Source organism: Equus asinus, chromosome 24 (assembly GCF_041296235.1).
Source record: "Equus asinus isolate D_3611 breed Donkey chromosome 24, EquAss-T2T_v2, whole genome shotgun sequence".
In the NCBI taxonomy this organism is placed as follows: Eukaryota; Metazoa; Chordata; class Mammalia; order Perissodactyla; family Equidae; genus Equus; species Equus asinus.
The window spans coordinates 27,480,323-27,506,142 of record NC_091813.1 but is presented as its reverse complement, the minus strand read 5'-3'; the positions used below and the strand labels follow the sequence as shown (position 1 = coordinate 27,506,142).

At 39.2% G+C, this 25,820-nt stretch overlaps 2 protein-coding genes across 24 annotated transcripts in view; one reads left to right on the top strand and one right to left on the bottom strand.

Moving 5' to 3' along the window:
* Positions 1 to 21,923, top strand: part of SRSF12 (serine and arginine rich splicing factor 12) — a 56,244-nt gene extending 34,321 nt beyond the window's left edge. For 18 of the 23 annotated variants that reach the window (XM_070496783.1, XM_070496781.1, XM_070496779.1 and 15 more), the window contains one exon: positions 580 to 21,923. In XM_070496783.1, the coding sequence (XP_070352884.1) occupies positions 580 to 626 (47 nt within the window). In that variant the 3' untranslated portion in view covers positions 627 to 21,923. Of the gene's footprint in view, positions 1 to 346; positions 469 to 579 lie in introns of those variants that run through there. The other 5 variants (XM_070496786.1, XM_044757231.2, XM_070496784.1 and 2 more) reach the window with 5 other exon arrangements.
* Positions 21,444 to 25,697, bottom strand: PNRC1 (proline rich nuclear receptor coactivator 1). The gene is made up of 2 exons (XM_014863911.3): positions 24,862 to 25,697; positions 21,444 to 22,543 (listed from the first exon to the last, which is right to left on the bottom strand). The coding sequence occupies exons 1-2, from the start codon at positions 25,393 to 25,395 to the stop codon at positions 22,100 to 22,102; spliced, it is 978 nt and encodes a 325-aa protein (XP_014719397.3). The 5' UTR covers positions 25,396 to 25,697; the 3' UTR covers positions 21,444 to 22,099.
* Positions 25,698 to 25,820: the final 123 nt, after the last annotated feature.

Below are 25,820 nucleotides of genomic sequence, written 5' to 3'. Positions count from 1 at the left end.
TCTTATAATAGGAATAAATTTCAAAGGTGTGTGTGCTGGGTCACTGTTTCCCCAACCTCACTAAGCATAACAGCCCCCTGGAGGGCTTGTAAAGATGCGGATTTCCAGCCCCTAATCCCGACCTCTTGAATGAGAATCTCCAAGGGTGAGGCCTGAGAATTTGTTGAGGTTAATTTTTCTTTTTTTCTTCCTTTCTAAACCTTGGGTGATTCTTATGAGAGACAACTTTAGATAATGCTAGTCTAGATAATGTACTTTCTTTTGAAGGTTTCAACTGGATTTCTGTAGGCAAAATATTTTAATCCAGCTATTCGTATTTCTTTGCCTTATTTCTAAAACGCTTCAGGCCTGAGGACTTGCGCCGTGAGTTTGGTCGATATGGCCCTATAGTAGACGTTTACATCCCACTTGACTTCTACACCCGCCGCCCAAGAGGATTTGCTTATGTCCAATATCCTTTATCTTACTGTGTGCATGTGAATGTACTGCATACATGTGCATATACGTGTGTATGTATTCAGGAGCATATGTTATGAGATTAATATTGCCTAATTAAATGTGTTTATTTCTTTATCTCAGAAAATGTAAAGCAGTCCACAGTAGCTGGCAAGCGCCCCCCAGTTTGAACCAACCTGTTAGCTAGAATCCAAGCATAAACCGAGCAGGCGAGACAAGGCACCTAAAGTTCAAGCATCAAGGAGTAAAGAGGGAGGGTGGACACAGATATAAAGACCTGGAAGAGGGGAAGTCTTTATCAAGAAAGACAAAGCCAACAGCAGGTTGAGACTTCGGCTTTCCTACATTTACTCAGAGTTCCAGAGTCAAAGCCAAGTCTGGTTTTGTTGGTTCTGCGTCTCTTAGAAAGTCCATCTTGCAAGCCTTAAAGAGTAAAGGTCAAGGTTCAAGATCAAGTGACATTGAGGTAATTGCCAAAGTCTCATTTTGTACTGCATTTCTTGAGCTTTTTCTGTTTTCTATTTTTAAAAAGCCAGTGAATAACCACCTGAAATATAGCTATTTAGTCATTTTCTATAGCTTATTTACATTTTAGTTAGGGTTAATATATAATTTTATATAGATTAGGGAGTTTAGTGGGGTATTACAAACCAATATATGTAATTCCAGATGTTCACAGATTGCTTTTATGTTTCTTTTATCATTATATCCCAAGTAATAAAAACATGAAGGTATTTTAAAGCAGTAGTTTCAAAGGTAAATATGGTCATTTTTAAAGGACTAAATCAGTTTTTGAAAATACAATGTTTTAGCTCTTTTGTGTGTGTGCTATTTTGTTTATAATAAATAGTTTCTCCTAAATGTCATAATTAAAAAGGCTTTTAATGAAAGAGTAATTTTAATTTCAGAGTAAAGGCTTCTGCATGCTGACTTTTTGCAGTGAAAAGCCTCATGACTCTTTTACCTGAAAGAAGGGAGAGAGTCCTAACCGGTTTATTTTAGAATAATAGGCAATGTTGGACTTATTTTTTTCTCAAACGTGTTTTAAATTATACATGCATACTGGAACTCACCAATGTGTACATTGAAAGTACAGTTATGTGTTTGTTTCTGTTCTTTTTATTTTTAGATTCCCTCTTCTAAATTATAATGAGACATACATTTTCATAATAAAAGTGAAATTTTTTCTGATTATTCATATGTTGAGATGTGAGCTTAATAACTTGAACTTGTTTTGCTTAATAATTTCATGTCACATGTAATAATTCTTTAAAAATAATATTTTTACTTGATATCTGATGTTCAAGTATCCTTAACAGCTAGTCATATTTGAAGATGTTCGTGATGCTGAAGATGCTCTTTACAACCTCAATAGAAAGTGGGTATGTGGCCGTCAAATTGAAATACAGTTTGCACAAGGTGATCGCAAAAGTAAGTGTGACTAAACATTAGATCTTGTATATTTAGCAGAATGAGTTTCAGCAATGACAGTTTTTTTTTTTTATTTAAAATTCTTACAGAAAACAATACTATTTGAGTGGCTGTTACTGAGGTTTTCAGGTAATGAATTATAAGTCTTGCACTTCATATTTTAGCACCAGGCCAAATGAAATCAAAAGAACGTCACCCTTGTTCTCCAAGTGATCATAGGAGATCAAGAAGCCCCAGCCAAAGGAGAACTCGAAGTAGAAGTTCTTCATGGGGAAGAAATAGGAGGCGGTCTGATAGCCTTAAAGAGTGAGTACAGAATACGAGAGGATTCAAAACTTAATTTTCTACTTTATCTGGAAAACATTTTAAAGAGTTTTTTGATATGCTCTTCTCTATTTATCATGTATGGTTATTTAACTTGGGTTTATTGGATACCTTCAGTGTTTTTATTTCATGACAGACTTTAACCTTTTTAATAGAAATATAATATATACTGAAGAAAAGACAAAAATAAAAATGTATACTTGACTCATAAGAAATATCACTCATGAAAGAAGGTTGACTAAAATTAATGTAAATCAATGTATTTGTAAAAGAGAAGTAATTTTCAAGTATAAATTCCAAGTATGATAGTACTGTAGGAAGAAGAGAAGACGTAAAAATATTAAATCTTTCAGAGAAACATACTTGCAGGGTATCTGTTTTGCTAGCCAGGTGTTTGTTAGAATAATAGTAAATCACAATGGAAATTAATTACTTGGTGAAGCTATTTAAATAATAACTGAAACTTTAAATAATATAACTGAAGTTGTATTAGCATGCCTAAATTCTTAAACATTTGCGCTATTTATCTTAGTTTTAATGCTCTAATTTCTTCATAGGCATGTAGAATTTTAAGGTGAATTTTGTTCTTAGCGAATGGTCAACATTTACGTTAGCATCCTCTTTCTGTGAGTAATAAAAGAGTTAGCTCTCCTGGACCATTTGTAGTACACCTAAGCTTATATCGTCCCACGTAACTTCAAATCAAAGCTGATCACCGAGGCTGTTCACTTTCAGTCCAATTTCCTCCATTCCTCAACTTTAAGAGCCTAGACCAGAAAATGCCCAGCATAGGGTATATGTACCCAAGTTCCTAGTTCTAAAAACCAGCCTGTGAAGTGGCCTGGCTCCAATGCCTTCAGCCAAATGGAAGGAAAAGATAGGAAGAGAGAACCATGTCTACATTCAGTGACTTTTTAATATCCAAGAATCCTGATTGCTAGAAAATGTGGCCTAGTCAGAGCCCTAGAATCTTACATGTCAGATCAATACCTCTCCTTGGGTGTGAACCAAATGCTTTGATTTTGGCCCATCCACAGGAGGCATGAAGGTGGGTATAAGCCCTAAGCTCCCTTTAATAAGCCATGAGAATCCAGGTCAGGATTGAGCCATTACCAAGATTGGTGAAGAAATACTTAGAAACAGTCATATTATATTCTAGAACTTGATCTTTTTTTATTATATTCTGTCTCTGATAGTGTAAGAGTATAAACCTCCTTGCATCTGTGGAGAATAATCCAGTTTGTCCCATGGCTAAGGGAAAGCCATTTTCCCACTGATTGTTATTTAGACTCTGATATATAGTTCTATACTGAAATACAAATCATATTTATAGAACTTAAAACATGGTGAGAGCAAATTAGGACTTTTAACACCTTGTGTATAGGAAAGCCACACCAGTACTAATGGTACTGCTTCTGGCTTCACAGAGGACATGAATAGTGAATAGTGCGTAAGGGAGTGATGTTCAACAGTTCAGATTACTATGAATTTTATATATATATACATCTATACGCACACTGTCATATACATATATAGCCTATATGTATAACTATACATATATAGATTTGCATAAGTTTAGAATGATGTGGATGGTACATACAAAATGAATGGTTTAGGGGCTGGCCCAGTGGCACAGCGATTAAGTTCTCACGTTCCGCGTTGGTGGCCTGGGGTTCACCGGTTCGGATGTCAGGTGTGGACGTGGCACCACTTGTCAAACCATGCTGTGGCAGGCATCCCACATATAAAGTAGAGGAAGATGGGCATGGATGTTGGCTCAGGGCCAGTCTTCCTCAGCAAAAAGAGGAGGGTTGGTGGCAGATGTTAGCTCAGGGCTAATCTTCCTTAAAATTAATTAAAAATAAAATAAAATAAAATGAATGGTTTATATATCAGAGATCAAAGTAGATATAATATTCTGCCTAAAGCAGCACTGTCCTAACTTAGTGAATAATATCCACTGGCCTTGGTGAAAAAGACTTAGTTTGGAAAAGAAAGAAATTGCCCATTTGATTCATTAAAAATCTAAGTTTCCAAATGCATTAGAGCTTTAGTTAACCAGTTTTTCTCCTGATTGATCTAAAAAAGGTGGATATTCACATCATTTTCTGCCTTCTAGAGGAAGTAAAGTATAATACTTGGCTGGAGAAAAACAAAAAGAATGTCTGTCCACTGTCCCAAATCATCATGGAGTTTCAGGAATAGAGAGAACCACATCTTCTTGCAAGACAATGCTGTTCTGCTTTGTACTAGTTTTAAGACCATTGCTTAACCTCCCTGACCTCAGTGTTTTCATTTGTAAAATTGTATGTAGAGAATGCAAATCTTACCTAGTTCTCAAGGTATTTGGTAAGGATCAGATTTTGTGTGTGTGTGTATGGATCAGAATATATATAAGCCTAACATATACTACTAGTATATACAGTATATGTATTACCTTGGTGTTACCTTGGACCAAAAAGAGGTCTCTTATTTTGCCTTTAGTGGATGTGGAAAAAAACTAGTTTGTTGCTATCACTAGACTATGAACTCTTTAAAGGGCAAGGACTTTTTTCTTATTTGTGCTTATATCCCCCGCACTTAGTGGTAGTCCCTAGCTCATGTTAGGTATTCCATAAACCTTTGTTGAATGTATATGTCAATGAATGTGTGTATATTCCTAAATATTCCTGAAGAATGTTAAAATTGCCCCTTAGCCGCCTTTTCTTTAGTCCAAATATAGCATCTTTTTTTTCTGTATTAGATTTTTTTCCCAAGGACAATTTTCCCATTTTGTTTTCTACAACTATCTACAACAAGAATGAAATTTAATAATTTCTAAAAGACTGTGCTTTTATTCCAGAATCTATTCCAGATCAATGTATTTATACTTTCCATTGCTCTTTATTCCTTTCTGTAGTACCATGCTTGTATCTGGGATTATTTTCCTTCAGCCTGAAGAATTTTTAGTATTTCTTATAGTACAGGTCTGCTGGCAATGAATTCTCTCAGCTCTTGTTTATCTTCATTTTATATTCATTTTTGAAGGCTGTTTTTGCTGGGGATAGCATTCTAGGTTGGCAGGGACATTTTCTTTCTTTCTTTAACTATATCATTCCGTTGTTCTTCTGATATCCATAGTCAGGTGTCAGTCTTAGTGTTGCTCCTTTGGAGGTAATGTGTCTTATTCTTTAGCAGATTTTCAGATTTTTCTCTTTGACTTTGGTTTTCAGCACTTTGCCCATGATATGCCTAGTGTAGTTTTCTTTGTATTTATTCTACCTGAGGTTTACTGAGCTTCTTGAAATTGTGAGTTGATGTCTTTTGTTAGTTTTGGAAAATTCTGGGCCATTATCTCTTCAAATATTGCTTCTACCTCATTCACTTTTTCCTTTTGGCTATGTGACTATGTGCCACATTTTTCTTATGTTCTATTCTGTATTTCTTAAAATTCCTTTTCTCTCACTGTGTTTCAGTAGAATGTTTTTCTAACAATGTTTTTTTCATTTGAGTTCACTATTGCTTACTTCTGCTGTATCTAGACTGTTGTTAAATCTATCTAATGACTTTTTAATTTCAAATATCATGTATGTTCAGTTCTAAAATGTCCATTTGTTTCTTTTCTTTCTTTTTTTTTTCCCCCTCCCCAAAGCCCCAGTACATAGTTGTATATTCTAGTTGTGAGTCCTTCTGGTTCTTCTGTGAGCCACTGCCACAGCATGGCTACTGACAGATGAGTGGTGTGGTTCCGCACCTGGGAACCGAAGCTGGGCTGCTGAAGTGGACTGTGCCAAACTTTAACCACTAGGCCATCAGGGCTGGCTCTCCATTTGTTTCTTTTTATAGATTCCAATATTCTGTTGAAATTCTCCATCTTTTTCATCTGTTTTGTCTATCTTTTCCTCTTATTTTCTTGAACATACTAGTCCTACTAAGTTTTTAAATTCTGTCTGGATAACACCAATAGCCAAATTACTTTGGATCTGTTAGTCTTTTATTTTCCTTAGTTTTTAGTCACTTGCCTATTTTTCACATACCTCATAATTTTTGTAATGGATGTACGTGGACGTTGTCGATGAAAAATTACAAAGGCCTTGGATGATATTCTCCAAAGAAAGTTGTCTTCTTCTGGTAGGCAGAGTATTGGCAGGTCACCTTGGTCCTGTAGGGACTTGGTTTGAGACCTTGTTAAGGCTGATCCAAGTCAGCTTTACTCTTACTCCTAAGGCATGGCTCTTAGCTGTAGGATATGGCCCTTTTGGGTTCTTAATTGAAAGCTTGGTTGTTACTAAGGCTCCTTGACCTTTTGGAGGTTGACCTCTAGCATTTCTCCCCAGCACTGTGTGTCTGATCAGATTTCAGCTCAGTTCTTGAATCTTCCAGCTGCTGTTTTTTGCTGATCTCTTGGAGTCTCATCCTCTGCATGCACAGCTTAGAAGATGGCCAGTGACCTGAGGAGTATTCGTAGGCAGTTTTTAGGGTTGTTTTTTTTTGTTTACAATTCCGTCATCTCTGGGATTTTGCCTCTCAAGTCCCAGCTAATCTGGTAGCCCTCTGTCTCTTCAGCTTATTCAAATAGCCGTTTTCTGGTTGGGCTCAGTTCTCCCATGCTGGCATTTGGAAAACATGCTTAGTAAAAGAACCATAGCTTTTAACCCCTCAAGTTCTGCTTGTGTTGGTTATTCTCCAGTGCCTTCAAACAGTTTTTTAAATAAACGTTATCTAGCTTTTTTATGTAGCTGTTTTCTATGGGAAGGTTAGTCTGGTACAGGCTGCTCTATCATGGCAGGATTCAGAAGTGCTGCATCTAGGTTTTTGTTTTTATAAGCATTATTTGATAAACTTTAAATAATTTTTTTCTCTCTTTTTTCTTTTTCCTTCAGATTTTCATACCTCTTAGGAGTTATGTAACAGCCTAAATATGCAGGGCATTTTTCACAGCTGACCTATATCATAAGATATGTCTAGCAAAGTAAAAATCTTTTGGTTGAATATTCTAGTATAACATATACTACAAACTTATTACTTATGTTTGAACCAAAGCATGAATAATAAAATTAGAATTCTTTCTTTTAACTTAGTCCGTAAAAACTTAACTGATGATATGTTAAGTATGTAAGTTCCTGGAAGTGTTGTTTTCTAACCTATTAACTGTTTTTGTGTGAAATATATACTCTAACATTATGGATGTTTGCAGGTCTCGACACAGGCGATTTTCTTACAGCCAGTCTAAATCTCGCTCCAAATCACTACCAAGGCGTTCTACCTCAGCAAGGCAGTCAAGAACTCCAAGAAGGAATTCTGGTTCTAGAGGACGGTCAAGGTCAAAGTCCTTACAAAAAAGGTCCAAGTCCATAGGAAAATCACAGTCAAGTTCACCTCAAAAGCAGACTAGCTCAGGAACAAAATCAAGATCACATGGAAGACATTCTGACTCCATAGCAAGATCCCCATGTAAATCTCCCAAAGGGTATACCAATTCTGAAACTAAAGCACAGACAGCAAAACATTCTCACTTTCGATCACATTCAAGATCTCGGAGTTATCGTCATAAAAACAGTTGGTGAACAGAACAAAAGAGCGCTACATAGTCTTTCATATAAGTTATTAAACCTCTCATTATGTTAAATAAAAATTCTTCAAGGCTTACAGAAAATGTGAGTTGATATTAGTTACTTTGGGCATGTGCAAGAAATAAAATCTCTCTAGCTTTGGATTAATAAAGATTTGGTCTCAGTTTAAGGGCCCACACCACAAATTATGATGTGTCTAATGTCACCATTTTATGGACCATTTTTTGTTTACATTGTGGCAGAAGGGTACTTTTCAAAGGAAATGGGTAAAATGGAACTAATTTAGAAAATTCTATTTGGATATTAAGTATTAGGAAACTTAATAATACCTTTTACAAAAATATTTTTTACTTTAAAGCACTTTACTTTCATGTAAAAAGTAATTATGACTGTATAATTGCATAGGGCAGGCTTAAACTATTTGACACCTTGTGTGTCTTTTTTTGTCTTCTGTTTAAACACGGGCCAATTCATAGTGGATATTAATTCATATTGCAAAATTATGACATTCCTAAAAGTAGAATTTATATAGAGATCAGGCATTCAAAAGATACATTCTTTCCTGAGCTCAAAAAATGTTTTATTTTTATTAGTGGAATGGTATAGATAAGTTGACATCAAATTGCATCCTGTACCATGTTCATTCACTTCAGAGTATCCAAAACATTTTAGAAATACTGAATTTTGGGCCAGCCCCAATGGCCTAGTGGTTAAGTTTGGCATGGCCTGGGTTTGGTTCCCCGCCACGGACCTGTACCACTCGTCTGTCAGTGGCCATGCTGTGGTGGCAGCTCACATACAAAAAGAGGAAGATTGGCAGTGGAGGTTAGCTCAGGGCGAATCTTCCTCAGCAAAAAAGAAGAAGAATAATTTTGAATTGTTTGAGAATACTTCTCTAAAAAATGTGTGCAACACTCACAATCCAAAAATATTCATATTAAGCCTTACACATTTGAAGAGTGTACATTTTGTATAAAAATCATATTTTATACCATTATTTCTACATACTTACCTTTCATCTACTGCTTAATTTTTTCTTTTTAGAGTTCTAGCTCAAGACTTTAAATTGTATAGAGTAAGTCTTACTTTTTGAAAGAGTGTTTAGTACCTTGTATTAAGAAACTCAAGACTACATCCTCAACAAACAACTTTGCAGTATTCAGATTTACATTACACTGCCCTTCATTTTTTTAAACCAAATAGCTTTATTGATATTTATTGCTTTTGTAGTTGTTATAACTGAATTAAAAATGTGTTTGTAGTTTATGTTTTCAGAGGGTTTTGGTAGTATTTGTGATAAAATGGTTTTGCATATGATTATTATAGGGGATATGTTTGTAGAGCTCTACTTGTGTATCTTGTTGAATTATACTGAAAATGAGAAGTTCTCAGCCCATACAGTTAATATTTGTATCTAGAGTGCTTAAGAAAAAGATCTGTCTTATATGTTTAGCTTATAGGAGCCAGTGTTGCTTCTATTTGTTTTGAATACAAATTCCATTTTTCCTTGCATTTTAGATCCTACGTGTAAGAAACAACTTTACAGAATAATTTATATGCCGGTAATAATTGGACAAGAACCGTAATTTCATGTATACTGTACTTTCTGAATCAACTTTTCTCTAATCATAGCAAAATTTATTTCAAAATTACAACTCTTTGAACTGTTCAGCTGTAATAAAATTTAGTTATAAAGTTATGTGGCACTATTGAAAATTTAAAGAATAGTCCAAAGGAAGCAAGACAAACGTTAATCATAATTTTTAATATTTTCTGAATAAATGTTTGGGTTCACACACACATATATGCAGTCATTCCAGATACTAACTAGGAATTGAGTATAGTGTCTTTACATTTAATCCTCATATCTTAGAAAAAGTTACTAAGGTTTCTGAACATGCTTATTCCTTTGATTTACTTCTGATTTGCTTTTCCATTGTAATCTCCAGGCTGCTTAGGATACCTAATGGGTTGGATGGAAAAACTGGAATGATAATAGTTCAAACTCATTTGAGCATTTACTGTGTGCTTGGCACTCCTCTCTGAGTTTTACATTTTTCACTCATCTGTTTATTCCTGACAAGTTTGTGAGGTAAATACTGCTGTAGATGAGATGCAGAGAGATTAAGTGACACGCACAAGGTCACACAGCCATTAGACTTTGGAACTGGAGGGTGGCTGGGCTCCAGACAGCCTCTGCTTGACTCCTCTGCTCTTTTTGGAAGAGAAAAGTCTGACAGATATATGCTAAACTAAAGTAATGCTTAGAGGGAAAGGAGAGAACAGAATTAGGAAAAGAAATTATTATAGGCTTCAATGAAAATGGGTTCAGTGAGTGAGTGGAAATTGGCAGTTGGGCTGGTACCCTGGAAAATTGTCTCCTGGGTATCTCTATTCTAGGGTTCACTTTTGTTATAGAATTGTTTCTTGGACCATTTAAGAGAGGATACTTAGGGTAAGGTGGTTGGTTAATAAAGCAAGTGTTTTAGCTCTCTCTCATCATTTCCTTTAAAGATAATGTATTTACTCAGGTACTTCCCAAGTTTAGTGTTAGGGGTGTTACCTCTCTTTATTCAGGATCATAGACGCTAAGTTAATGTCAGAGGAAATAAAGATGGCCACTACAACTGCTTGTTTCCTTTTTACTCATGAATAATACACAAATAACTTCTGTACAGCAGCTGATGTTTTGCAGGGGCAAACAGATAATGAGGGGATACACTAAGTGTTTTGTTTGGAGCCTAGGATTTAGTGTTGTGCCACTGGGCTCATTTATTTTTAAATATAAATTGTTAACTAATTTCAAGACTTTATATATTACTTGTAGTGTTTGAGATACAGCTATTCTAAGCATTACAAATAATTTCTGCCTTTAATCCCATTGCAAGAGACAAAATTCATCAGAGTGTAAAGGAAGTATTTAGAAATACTTCTTTAATTTTTCGAAACTATATTAAAAGTTGTAATTTATTATTTAGAGTTAAAATGAAATTGGTTTTCCAAACAGGGTGGCAGAATATTTGAGGTACTTGTACAGATAAATATATGCTACTTATGCAGCATGGTCTCCTGCAGAGGATCTTGGCATCACGGAACCAAAGACTCAGGTTTAGGCCTTGTAGATTTTCAGATAAGTTCATGACTCCCAAGAGTTTAAGGACCCGTGGTTCAGTGAGACACATGGGTTTTGGAGTCAGAACATATATATTTGATTAGAAAACATTTTCAAGTATTAAATGAGGATTATGCACCCTAGCATCTGAATCACTCCCTTGATGAAAATAGGGTATTTAGGATCAGAGCATTAACTCTGGCATTGGTCTGCTAGGTTGATTTAAGCCCTCTGGAAAATTTATATCTTGAACACCTTTAAAAAGATGTTCACAGGGGCTGCCCAGTGGTGTAGTGGTTAAGTTTGTTTGCTCTGCTTTGGCACCTGGGGTTCGCTGGTTCAAATCTTGGGTGTGGACCTACACACCACTCATCAAGCTGTGCTGTGGCGGCGACCCACATACAAAATAGAGGAAGATTGGCAACAGATGTCTCCTTACCCCTCCCCCCCCAAGTTAATAAAATTAAGTATAAAGAAAGTCAAAACCCTTTTTAGAAATACAATATTCCCTGATGTAAGTGCTAGATATTCCAGGTTGACTCAACTTCTCTCAGGTTAAAACAGTACTTTACAGTAATGACAAGTATTTATTTAAAGGAATCATGTGAAGAAAGATTTAATAAAAGTACATAGACCATTGTACCCCATCAGCAATATTGTCCCAAAAAATGGTATAATATTTTTATTCTCTTTTGGGGAAATGATTATATGATTAGTCTTTCTTGAATCCTTTATTCTAGGAGTATACCACAACTCTGAACTTACGAAAAGAAATAGTATCAACTTGTAGAGATAGATGGATGCCCACTGGGTTGATGGTTGCCATTTTTTAAAAGTACTATGTGATTTTAAGTATATATATGGTTCACATAATTCAAAACACCAACTTCTGTTTATAAGCTAGAAAATAGATTGCAAATTAAAATCAATATCTTGCTGTATGCCAGTTTCCGGTTCTTTCAGAATGCTGCTAGAAAATTTAAAGGGTCAGTCTCTTCAGATGAGAGAATCCCCAGGCAGAAATCAGTCCTCAGTCCTAGAAATGGATTGAGTGCATGTTCCTTATTGTTTGATCTTATGTGTGTTACAGCTTGTGTAGGATGAGTAGTTCCTCAGAAAAAGTGTCATTGAAACCAGAAGCAAAATTCCTGCTTCTCTAATTTAGGAGTATAATTCTATTAACTAAATGCCCAAGTACTGTATGCTTTTTAGAAATGTCTTCATGGAGGTAAATTGAGGAAGACCAGAATTCTTTGCTGTGACCACCTGTTTTCCAAGGAAATAACCACATTCTAGTTTTCTTAGCTTACTCCTAATAGTACTGACTTAAAATACTGTTAAATTGACTTTAATTTCAACAAAAATCTCAATATAAACTAGTCTTCAAAGCTGCAAGTGATAACATTTCTTTTAATAAGAAAAATTTAATTGATTTGTTGGGAGAGGGGATTAAGAACTATTACTATTACATCTGTGAGGCAGTATCTGCTTTGTAGTAATATTTTACAACTTGAAAAAAGTATTCTGTTAAAGACCTTTTCAAAATTGACATAAGCTATATAACTGTTCAGACTCTTCTGGGCGATCTTACATTTTAAAAATGAGAAGGGATTTATTTAAATTTATTTTAACACATTGTGAAATATTTATATAATTTCATAAGACCCTTAGAGAAAAGCATTAACATTCATTATTGTCAGTAAACATTAAAATTTTGGCCTTAAAATGTTAAATGTAGCTGAATTAGAAATACTAATGGTCTAGTTTTGTTTATATTCATTACAGTTTTTAATATATATATAAAAGGTCTAACCATTTTTGGTATTGTTTTATACTTTATAATTCCCTGTTCTTAGCATATAATCTACTAAATGGGATTGTAAAAAAAATACCACTTGGGGCCATCCCACGGCCTAAAGGTTAATTTCTGTGCACTGTGCTTCAGCAGCTTGGGTTTGTGGCTTCAGATCCCTGGCATGGACCTACACCACTCATCCCCCATGCTGTGGCAGTGACCCACATAGAAAACAGAGGAAAATTGGTACAGATGTTAGCTCAGGACTAATCTTCCTCAGCAAAAAAAATAAATACTAAAAAACGATGGATGAAAAATTTTTATTCTAAAATACCTCAAATATGAAAAACACTTCGTGCAGAGCTCTGAGCTGCCTGCCAGCAGTCGAATATAACTAATGTTCTAAGAGGTGTCCTGACCACACTTTGTCCGCCCTTTATCTACTTTGACTCAAAGGCGGTGTTTCATATGAATGAATGGAATGTCATGGAAAGTGGAACTACATGACTTAAGGAATCATTTTAAGTGCTTTTAGCCTTCAGTTAGCTCCACTGGTATTAATTCAGTATGAAAGTTTAGAGGGTAGGAGCCAGCTGTTAGGAGTTGCATACTGCCTTACCCTTCTACGTCCTAGTCACCAGTGCTATGAGCCCCTGAGCATCCCCTTTTGAGACTCTCAGACACATATTTCCTTCACTACTTGAGGTTCAAGTTATTCCACTTGAATTTCTTTAACTTTCTTCTCAAGACATGGGCAGTTATTATAAATACCCTTCAGAACCTTTATAGTCTCCACCTACCTCTTTATTCTCCGCTAATTAAAGCTTCTTCAATCATTAACATTTATGTCAACGTTAACATTAAATGTCAGCTGTCACATTTCCCAAACAAGCCAGTGCTTAAATACATTATCCTTTCTCTGATTCAGCTCTTCCAATGGCTTTGGTGTTTCAGTCATTGACTAGAGTTGTATTGTTTTAGAAGTGTTAATAACCAACAAACCACCCTACTTGAAAGTGCAAGAAAAACATTCAAGAGGTTCAAAGTTTACAAGCTCGAAAGATTAGCTTATTTGTGCTATGTGCCACATGTAAGTGAGCTTTTAGAATTATTGGCAAACACTGAACTTATGTATAATGTTGGAGTGAACTAGTAAAGCAGCCTTAATTTCCCCAATTCTATTAACATCATAGAAATCTTTAGTAAGAAAATAATTTTACAGTGAACATTCATATTCCAACTACCTAGATCCTACAATTAACAGATTATATTTATCGCATATATTTCCATCTATCTATTCCCCAGTTATTTTGAATTCAACACATAGTAAAATCTTGAAAACTGCAATGTTCATAAATGGGGTATTCTAATTAGCTAAAGACCAATCAGAAAACCTTGGTTGAATCTTTCATAAACATAATTCTGTTGTTTTAATTTTGAAATTCCAGATCTGGTCTCAAGCATCAGATGATTACAGGAACTTAAGAAATAGACGTGGGGCCAGCCCAATGGCACAGTGGTTAAGTTCTCATGCTCCACTTCAGCAGCCCAGGGTTTGTGGGTTGGGATCCCGGGTGCAGACATACACACTGCTCGTCCAGCTGTGCCCTGGTGGTGTCCCACATACAAAACAGAGGAAGACTGGCACAGATGTTAGCTCAGGGACAATCTTCCTCAAGGAAAAAGAGGAAGATTGGCAACAGATGTTAGCCAAGGGCCAATCTTCCTCACCAAAAAAAGAAAAAAGAAATAGACACAGTTGGTTAAGGAGACTGGACTGAATGCACAGTGACTAGGACCCTTGGAAGGCTGATGGAAAAGGGCCATCCAATCTTTGATATTAATCCTTTCATTCTAAAGTTTGAGAGCAGTAAATGCCTAATCATTTGAAGAGTAAGGGTAATTTTGTTCAACTTTGGAAGGGACCTTTGAGAGCCCTTATTTTATAGCAAGAAGATCTCCCAAATTGTAGATCTCTCTAAGGTTTTGATAGGAAGAACCGAAGCCCTCTATGATTCCATGTTGTCACGGAAAGTATACTAACAAAGAGCTTACTGTTTAAAGATCTTGCTGTTAGAAAGCAATTTTGAGTTCAATTTAAATCTAATATTTGCATGTTGAAAATAGTCAAAGATCATCGAAATATCTTCTACCTGCCATCCCCTCTCTAAGATTCTAGACTGCCAAGAACACATTTGTAATTTGGTTTTGCCAACTAATTGAGTTACTCTTTAATCTTAGAATAAAGGGACTATAATGAGTTAGGAATAGCTATATATATATATATGACTAGTATCTGTTATCTTTACAACCAGATGTAAAATACCACATATTTTTCTGCCACTTACTTATGTATTGGACTAGGAAAAAGTACTTAACTTTCCTGAATCCTTTCTTACACGTGCGTAAAAGTTATTGTGTGAATGACTAGAGAAATGAAGTATTTTCATCATCATTGTTTAAGAACGTCATTTCATCTTAAGCTATTTTTATACGTTCAGGATAGGTGATCTCTTCTAATTAAATGGTGCTTGAGTAGAACACGCAGCTCCTTGGAGAAATGTGATCTGATTATCCATGTAGGTTACTTCTGCCAGTTCTCCCGTGTTGTCCCTTTCTCCCATTATACTGAATTCAGCGACTAATGCATGTCATCTGTGATAATCTATTCCTCTAACAGAGGGAACTTCGCATTCGTGTGACCAGTTCTCCACTAAGGAAACATTACTGTAAACTCTACTCTAGAAATTAAATTCTAAGATCTCAACAATGAACCCTCAGTAAACGCAACACCTTTTATAAATCTTAAATTGTAATTCAATTTGGCGTTTTTATAATACAAGTTTAAGTTTGGCAAATACAATTCCTGGGTGTTAGGAAGATTACTTACACATTTTAGCTTATTTATTTTAGACCTTCAAGAAAGTGGCAAAGGATATGAAAAGTAACGTCATCTGAAAACTGTCAGAGATTAATTCAAGACAATCTAATCCAAGAGATTTAAAGAACAAAGGTTTAGTTCAAGCATAAAATAGATTATCCCTAACTCTTAAAAAAACTCTATCCACCCAATACTTTCAGAGAATCCTATCTAAAACTTTCAAGAAAGTTTCAAAGGTTACATTTTTATATGTATTTATAAATAACATTCTATAAAATGTACTCTCAAGTGTCCTTTCAGATTTAAAAACAAGTAGTTTCTGAATTACACATGATTTGTGCTTGTGCAATTCTGCCTCCTACACCATCTCTTCTCTCAACACAGACATACTCTTTCCCCATTTGAAAACTTGTATTAGGGAGTTTTGGAAAGATTTATGGGTTCAAGAGAGAAAGGAATAAAGTACAAAAAGCAACTTGGAGGAGTTTGCTCAGGGATCACATGCTCAGCAAGGCAGGCCTGTGCTTTTATAATGTTCTCAGTTCAGCACTGGCCTTCAAAAGTTTATATACAGGAAGATGATGAGCCTGTCAGCCTTTCATCCCAAAGTATAAGTAAATACTTTGATTCCCTCAACCTGAAGCAGGGATCAACTGCACAGAGGGCACAGGAGTTGGGGGCCTTCCACACTCTAAAAAAAGGATAATCAGCAATTAGGGTCAATAGGAGATGGGAGATGTACAAAAAGAGAAATAGAATTATAAAAGAGCAGTTTTACGTGTTTCAAATCTTGGACTAAGAAAAGAGAAGGCAACTTTATTTCTCCTTTTCACTAACTAGGCCCTCGTATCAGAATTCACAATTTAAATTAGAACCATCTGTTAACAGACTTTTACAGGTAGGTAGACAACTGACCACCTTCTAACATTGTTTCAGAGGAAATATGTTCTAATTCAACAACTAACTGACTGTCATAGATGAAGCTGAGAGTACACACGAGTCAGAAAGGATGAGGTCAAGAGTATTGGTAAAGGTGTTAAGTCTTAGGAGGGCAAAAGAGGATGTAGGAAGACAGAGTATTTCAGTACCATTTTCACGTTCTAATTAGTGCTTCTGTGCACAATTACCAAAGCTGGACTTCTAGGCCTGAACTGTCTTCTGTCTACTTGCTGTGTATTCGCACATGGATACCCTACACGCACCTCAAAGTTCAACATGCAAATCAAAATGATCTGTGTAATTCTGATTCCCTTCCAGAGTTCCCTAATTGCTAGTTTTATCTTCCTAATTGCTCAACTTAAAAACTCTTCTTCATTCAGTTGCTCACTTCTTAATCCTACCTCCAAAACATCTCCCAAATAAGTCCATGCCTCTGCCTCTGTAGTCCCTCTGATAATGTTCTTTAGGCTCTTTTCCTTTTTTTTTTTTGAGGAAGATTAGCCCTGAGCTAACGTCTGTGCCCATCTTCCTCTCTTTTAAATATGAGATGCCTGCCACAGCACGGCTTGATAAGCGGTGCGTGGTTTGCGCCCAGGATCTGGGCTGGCAACCCCAGGCCGCTGAAGTGGAGTGTTAATCGCTACGCCACCGGGTGGGTCCCTAGGCTCTTTTCTCTTTTAAGCAACTGAAATATCCTCCGTGAGTGGTCTTGTCTCAAGCTTTCCCTTTGCACGCTGTTCTTATTTTCACCAGTTTTCTTTTCGAAGCAGGAGCCTCCTTCCCTTGCTCCTAAACCCTTGATGGCTCTGCCATGCTTATGAGAATCAAGTTGAAACTCCAGCATGACATTCAAGGTCCTTTGTGTTATTACCCCAGTAGAGCTTTCAGTACACTGACTCTTCCTTCCGTTGCACTTCTCTTGAGCTACTGGACATCCTACAACTTTCCACACTACTGTCTGCTCAGACTTTTACCTCTGACAACTTTCCTTTTCTTTGCATGTCAAACATTATTAATATTTTAAGGCCCAACTCAACACTACTTCTCAGGTGTCAGATTCCCAACTAGACAATCCCTACTCACCAAAACTAGTCACTGCCTTCTGGGAGACGACAGCTTCACGTTTTTACCTCTGCAGGCATCTGTGGTTGTCGGAAGGAGAATGCAGCTTGTATTTTACATTTATCATTTCTTCTCCACTCACCTGTACTATTACCCTCAGCTCTGCCCTTTCTCCTTGTCTTTCCTGAACATACCTCACACAGAAGCCCCCACGCATTAAATTGTAGACATGCTGCTCAAAAATGACACAAAAGAACTGAGAAATGTCAAACATAGTGGGGGTGGGAGTGGTTGAGGCAATTTTTTTACCTAAAAGACAGGAACTCTGTATTACTTTCATTGTTAGGATTTTTATAATCATATGCAGAAATGTTATCAAACCCGTGCATGAATGAGCCATTTTTTGGAATCAGACTGTCAGATTTGGGAGAGATGTCAGAACTCATCTAAGCCGACTCAGTATTAATATTTACAACATATTAGAAAAAGCTAAAATTGGTAACTACAAATTGAGGGAATTTTCGAACGATGATCTGAAGTTCTAAAATGCGTCTTCCCAGCTGTCTGTGAAGGTATCTGCATCTCTGAGCGGGGACAGAGACTCACACAAAACGCCAACAGCAAACAGAAGTTCCTTTACACCCTCACATTCCTTACCTCCCTTTCTGGAACTCAACGTTTGTCCTTGTGCTACTTCTTCAAGGCCTTCTTAGTCCCCAAACCAGCACCCCCCCACCCCCTTTGTTTGTAACTTCAAACCATTTAATAATCGTGGTTCTCTCCCTAGCACTGCTACTGGCAGAACCAGGAACAGGGCAGAGGTGGGTAGCTTTGAGCTGGGGCTAGCCCGAACCCTCCCCCAGACATCTAAATGCTTGTCTTTGATGGGAACATGCTGGGGGGGAGGGCGTCCAAGGAGTCTAGCCTATCCACCAGTCACAGCTCCTCACAATCCTAATTTCACCGTCTTGGGTGGGTGCCAGTTGTGCCCTCCTTTCCAGGTCCATCCTGGGGCCTGGTGCTGAGCGGCAGAAGCACTGGGATGGGGACAAGGTCTTGTTCCTTCTCAGCAGCAAAAGTTGAGTTAAGGCTTTTAAAGAAGGCAGGTAAACACAAAAAGCAACTACTGTGAGGGTTTTTAGGGAGTTTGAAATCACGTACTAGGCAAAAGAAATACAAGTGGTTTTCGCCAAGTGTAGCATGACTTGATCTCATTCTAGTCCTACATGTGGTACAGCTTCATAGTAAAATATTGTCAAGGAAAGGGATGATTAGAGTACTGTGCCTAAAAGCCTGATTGCTGGTCCTGATAAAATGTAATTCTAAGACCCTGTGTGGTCGACTCCGACTCCGACTCCTACGACAGCGGAGCGGAACTCTGCCCAGTCTTTTCCCACCATCCTCTCTCCTTCCAGCGCTGTCATTAGACAGTGCTCTGCTGCTATTCATAGGGTTTTCAAAGCCAATTTTTTCCGAAGTGGGTGGCCAGGTCCTCCTTTCTAGTCTGTGAGCTCCACTGAAACCTGTCCACCCTGGGTGACGCTGCTGTATTTGAAATACCCGTGGCATAGCTTTCAGCATCACAGCAACACGCAGCTGCCACAGTGTGACAACTGACAGACTGGTGGTGTGGTTTCCTAAAAGGGAAGTGAACCAGTCTTAACCACTAGACCACCAGGCCTGGCTAAAATGTAGATTACTTGCCTATTCCATTCTAGTCTTTTAACTTACAAACCATATAAACCATCCTAAAATTTATACTTTAACTTACAAACAACCTTTATCTTTAAAAAGAATGGCTCCTATCCATCTTTTATTAGTGTAATTTGGTCTTTTATTACCTTCTTTTTCCTTTATCTGCCCACAAGGACACTAATAAAATACTTAACACCAAGATTAATGCAAATAAAAGCTGGTCCTTCTGAGCGTCACCCCATCACTGGTATGAGTTAAATAAACTTGGTATCAAATTGCACAGATGTATCTAAAAGCATCTTCAGCGTAATACTAACTGCATGTTGGTATTTGTCCTATAATGTACTGCCACTGCATGTAATGTTTTCCATTCACATACTACACTTACAAACCTTTCACCCCTTCGCAATTATGAATCCCCTTTATCAGGCCGCTAGTTAAAATCTACGCCTGAAACTGATCACTGCAAACACAATGTTTGCCTTACATACCCACAAAACCAAACAAATACCATTACAAGAACATTGGGGAAAATGTTTCAAGAGACTCCAACAGGAGAAAAATAAAGTTGGCTGAATAATTGGGCTGCACCGTGGTCTGAATTCCTATGTTAAAACCTAACCCCAAGGTGATGGCATTAGGAGGTGGAGCCTTTGGGAAGTGATTAGGACATGAGGGGAAAACCCTCATGAACGGGATTAGTGTGCCCTCACAACAGGAGTCCATTAGCTCCCTCGCCCCTTCTGTGCTCTAAGGACACAGCAAAAACACACCACCTATGAACCACAAAGTGGGCTCTCACCAGACACCACACCTGCTGGCGCCTTTATCTCACACTTCCCAACCTCCAGAACTGTGAGCAAAGTTCACAAGCAGCCCGAAGAGACCAAGACAGGCTGCCAAATAGTATTTCACTGTAACAACAAAACGACTTGACTTTTAAATTTAATACCTTTTCACTAAATATATCTGTAGTCTAATTCAACCAATTTTGTTCACCCTTCAAACTATAAATACTATTACTACTTTATATTATTATCTATTTCCTTATGTTATTCCTTTAAAAAATTTAACCATTGTCTTTACCAGTGTGTTAATACTTCTCTTGGAAAGTCTAACTTTTGCAAGGTTGAAAGCTCACCTATATTTTATTACGACTTCAGTTTCTCTAAATGCATTTTTTAAAGCCAGCTACATATATACCTATATGTAATAACAAAGTATAGTTTTCTCTACATACATATAAGAACAAAGCACATGTTATAGCCAGTGTCAAGGAATAATGGTTGGCTGGATCCGTATTGAGCTGCATATACAAGACAGCACATCTATTAGTAATTCTCATTCTGTGGCTAATGCAAGTTAACACATCCTCCTGGCACTGTTCACCAAGAGTGATTCTAAGCAAGGCTGCGCACCTTGTGCACCACCCCGCACTCTCGTACAGCCAGTTACCTCTCTTCCTCCCCTCCTGTGTGAGCCAGATGGTACACGACTCCTCTCCCTTTTTCTCAGAAGGATGGTAGCACCTTTCCCATCTAGTCCACCTTATAGAATCATACATCTACCCTCTTAAGACCCTTTTCCTTTTCACATGTGTAAGTATTGCCCAATTACTCAGAAAATTTTCTTCCTTTTTGTTGAGATAAACTTTAGCTTTGCATAATGTAACTAAAAACCATGTAAGGAAAATTGCATTTTAGTATTTCTTATTGGAATAGACCACATAAATATACTATTAAATAGAACAAAGTTTGAATTTCAAAGCAAAAATACATAAGCTGTCATATCTAAAATCTCCATCCACTATTTTAACATCAATTATCCTTGCTTTGGTTCAAATACTGCCATTCAGTATCAATATAAATTTAGTAAAACAAGTGTCTTTTTTTTTTTTTTGCTGAAAACATATGGTATAAGTCAAATGGTACTTTATGAAACGGTCCATATATAAAAATATACTCTAAGCTATTAACTAATGAGCTTTACTTTAGACCATAACCATTTCCATTTGTAAGATAGGGAATTCCTCCCATTAGAGGTAGTAGTGTTAAATTATTGCACCCTCTAATTTCAGAGGGAAGATGGGCGATTAGTAGAAAGCCAAAGACATTTAGCCAGTAAAATGGAGTTAAAATCCATCTCCATGTCACACATTCAAACATGAAAAAGTCACACACAAAGAGTCAAGACTAGTTTAAAAGGGGGGGGGCCAAATTATTATTATTTAAAAATTTGATTACAACCAATTTTGTTGGCATTAAAATTAGAGGTATTTTAAATTTGAATAATGGATATAAACCAAAAGCCAGAAATTAAGCTTGGTAAAAATGGGAAGAGGAGTTTTCCAGTAATCACAGATTAGAAGGCAGAAATCAATTTAGAGAAACACAGACAAATCCCATGTTTACAATGATTGTGCCACAGATTGAAACTTCAGTAGTGCATTAGTAAACTGTTCACATTTAGATCTTCACCTTGAGATTCAACAGCTGTTTCTTGAAAAAAAGATCTCAGTACCTTGTGCAAATAAATTGGTCTTCCGTGTGCCTTAGCACACACTTAAAATTTCTCCATTGTATATATACAAAACACCTACCATTTGGGCAGGGCAAAATACATACTTTCATAACAAAACTATAATGTACCTCTCAAGTATGAACAATATACACATAATACATGGTATACAGTATTTACAAAATATAAAATATAATACAAGCTGTTTGTAATTTTTTAAACTCATCTTTTGCACTTGTACGTTGCAACAAGGCAAATTTCCATTTCTGTACCAATTTTCAAGAGTCCAGGGATTTTGGAAAAACTATGTTTTACAGACATACTGAAATTGAGATCTAAGTTTGCACTTTTAGGAGAGTTTTTAAGTGTACTGCCATCAGCTCCCTATTTTGGTTGGAATTTTCAATCGTGCTCCCCATCCAGTGACTAGGAGGCTTTGGAAGAACACTAGGAGAAGGCGGATCGCTAAACTTTGCCCCAGCATAATTTTCCTTCTGGCTCACTTCAGTGAGAAATGCTGATTTCTTCAAATGCATATTTTTAATGTTCTCAGTATTTTTAAAAGGCTTTTTTTCCTGCTTCTGAATTATATCAGACGAAACAGAATCCTGCCAAAAGTTATGTTCATTTCTTTTTGCAGAGGTGATCTTGGTTAGTGGTAAGTTATATTTGCTTTTCTGTCTGTTTATCTTTGGTTGTTCACACAAGTGTATACCATGAACAAGCTGGCCGTGGGGAATGGCAATTTTCTCCGATTTTCCCATCTTTGATTTTAAAACCTACAAAGACAAGGAATATAAAAATGAATACAGTCTCATGATAAAAATCAGTCATGAACCTCATACCACATATCTAATATATTTTCTTTTAGAAAGTTCCCCTGGACTTTAGTGCACTGTCTTGATGAAGTATGTGCTTGCTGCACTTATCACTGGATGTCCAAATAGACACATTTTGTTTACCACTAAAAATCCAGTTCATCACCACTGTTAGCAGTATGCCATGTACGAGCCAGTTCTAAAATGTCAAAGGAAAAAACCCAAAGTAACCCCAAGTTCATCTTTCTATACCTATAAGAGTAATGAGCTATCTTCCAAACACCTATGCCAACCTCCAAACACTGACAAAGCTCAGTGTTTTTACAGTAAGATGTTGTCAAGAGAAATTTTCAGGGGCTGGCCCCGTGGCCGAGCAGTTAAGTTCGCGCGCTCCGCTGCTGGCGGCCCAGGGTTTCGTTGGTTCGAATCCTGGGCGCAGACATGGCACTGCTCATCAGACCACGCTGAGGCGGTGTCCCACATGCCACAACTAGAAGGACCCACAACGAAGAATATACAACTATGTACCGAGGATCTTTGGGAAGAAAAAGGAAAAAAATAAAAAAAATTTTCAAATGCTTTTATTCTGGTTGGTTGCATAAAAATAAAAACTATGTTAATAAATACATTCTTTGCCTTTTAGACAGATACCTTCAAAATTATTTCAGAATAAATACAAATTTGATTAGCAGGAGCTAGATTTTAAGTAAACAAGTGTTTTGATAATGGTTACTAAGTCTACACAGAAAAACCTATCTCCAAGCTTCTACAAACAAAATTTTTCAGAAACTTATATACTAAAATAAAAATCTAAATACTAAAATACTTATCACTTTTTATCTTTTCCAGTTAGACATACTTACAACAAACACATAATCAGAAAAAAATGGGTCCCGCCTGTCCCCTACTTTCTAGCTTAACAAGTGCTTCAAGAGCTTTGCTAACTCAAGCGATCCCCGCAGGCAGCCGGAGGGAAGGAGGTAACCATTCGACCGCTCGCTCGTTCCAACACTAAGAAGTAACCGGGAGGAAAGCAGGGCACCAACACACAGCCGGAGCACATTCCATGTCCACAAGCCTAACTGCCCAGAGCTCCCTGGTTTTAATGCCCTTCTAGAACAGGAAGCAATCTTACTTATTGCCCAGGAAGCAATAACGACAAAGTTCGCTTTCAGATCCTCATTAATATTTCAGAGCCATGGAATTTTAAAACAAAAGGAATCTAAGAGAAGGAATCACGGCGGACAAAGTGAACTTCTTCCCAGGGCACAGCTCAGTACGCTGCACACACCTCAGCCCAACATCCTTTCAAGGAATGGCGGTAACTTATTTTCATTTCACTATTATGTAAACCTCTCTGAAATTAAAAGTCAACAAAATGTTTTATTTTGATATGAAGGTTACTTTAATTTCAAATCATCTCAGCGATTTAATCCCGTTTGTTTTAATCAATGTTATGAGTCCATCAGCATGGCAAGCGGGCAGCATAAGCTCGATTCAGCTGATAACTTTTCTTTCGAGAACTTCATCACTCTGGACAGCAGTGAGAAAACTGCCTTCCACTCCGAAAGCGCGGCGGAGTACCCAGCGCGGGCTGTCCGGACAAGGAAGTCCGTCCCTCTCCCAGACGAGCACACAAAACCTACGGCTCCAGAGAGGCACGAACGCGGCCGCCGCCCCCGCCAACTTTCAAAGCGGAAAGTACGGCCAAGCAGGGCGCCCGGCGAGGGGCAGCGCCCAGCGGGACAGGGGGGCGCCCGGGGGGCCTCACGCCTCGGCGGGGAGCAAACCAATCGGAAGCGAACCGCTCCGGCCCACTGCGCACCCACGGGAGAGCGGGCAGCCCCCAACCGCCCGGGAGCCGCGAGGGCCCCCAGCCGGCCTCGCCTCCTTCATGGGCGCCGGAGCGCTCCGCACGTAGCGCGCTGACGTCAGCCTCCCGCGGGCCCCGGCCCTCCCCCAGCCCACCGCGCGCCCGGAACGCCGAAACCCCCTGGAACGCCGCCAGCTTTCTAAATCGGGGCTGTTGCTGGGGCGCAGCGGCGTCTCTCATTGGCTGCTTCCCGGGAGCCAATCAGCGGCGCCAGCGCATGCCTCCCCTCCCCCAGCAAGAACAGAGCGGGCGTCACGGAAACTTCCCTCCCGAGTAAACAGCCGCCCCTCGCCCCGGCCGCCCCGGCCCTCCCCCGGCCCCTCAAGGCTGGGCCCCGACCTCAGAGCCCGCGGCGCCGTCCCAAGCCGGACCTCTCCGACCGCCCCAGGCCCCCTCGAGCCCTTACCTCTCTTCTGAAAGAGGGCTGGCCGGGCGCGGCGGGCGGCAGCGGGCCGGCGAAGGGGCTCGCTTCCTCAGGGGGGTTTGCGGTCGCCGGGCCCGAGGCGGCGGCCTGCTCCGGGACCTCCTGCGCTGCGCTCTGGCCCGTCGCGGGGCTCCGCCCGCCCTCCAGGCTCGGCCGGTGCTGCTGGTACTGGTGGAAGCGGCTGGGCAGCTGCCCCGCCGGGCTGGCCCGTACCTTCTTCTTGCGCCGCTTCTTTGGCGCTGCCCGTGGGGGGCCCCCCGCCGCGGCGAGGCTGCAGTTGGGCAGCGGTGCTGGGGCGCGAGGCTGAGGGGTCAGACAGGGACCGTCGCCCCCTAGGAAGTGAGGGAGGAAGAGGGTGGGGGGCAGTGCCCGGGGATCCGGGATCCGGGGTAGAGCCGGCGGAGCCGTGGTCACCATCGGAAGAGCCCCGAAGTAACCGCGGGCGGAAAAGCCCAGGGGCGCAAGGCGGCCGCCCAGGACAAGCGGCTCCCGCTGCGGGACGGAAACGACGGTCATAGCGCCAGGAGGAAAGTGGCCCAGCAGGAAAAGAAGGAGGAAGTGAAGCCGGAGAGCACAGGGCGGCGGCGGCTGCTGCTAGGAGAGCCCGAGAGGAGCGCGGACCATGGCTCGGGCGGTGGCGGCGCAGCAACAAATAGCCTCAGCCCCCGCTCCGAGTGTTGTTATCAGAAGCCCCGCCCTGCGCCCACCCACCTCCCTGCGAAAGCCCAATCGGCGTGCGGCGCAGCAGGCCACGCCCCGCCGGCTCCGCCTCCACCGCCTCCGAGAGAGACACACAAACAAGTAGCTTGCTGCAGCCCGGCACAAAGAGCGCGCACTGCGCAGGCGCCGCCAACGGGCTCTTTCGGGAAGAGTCGGTCCCGCGAACAATGAAGTTCCGTTTCTGCCCGCCTCCCCCACCCCTCGCCTTCCTCGCCCCAGCA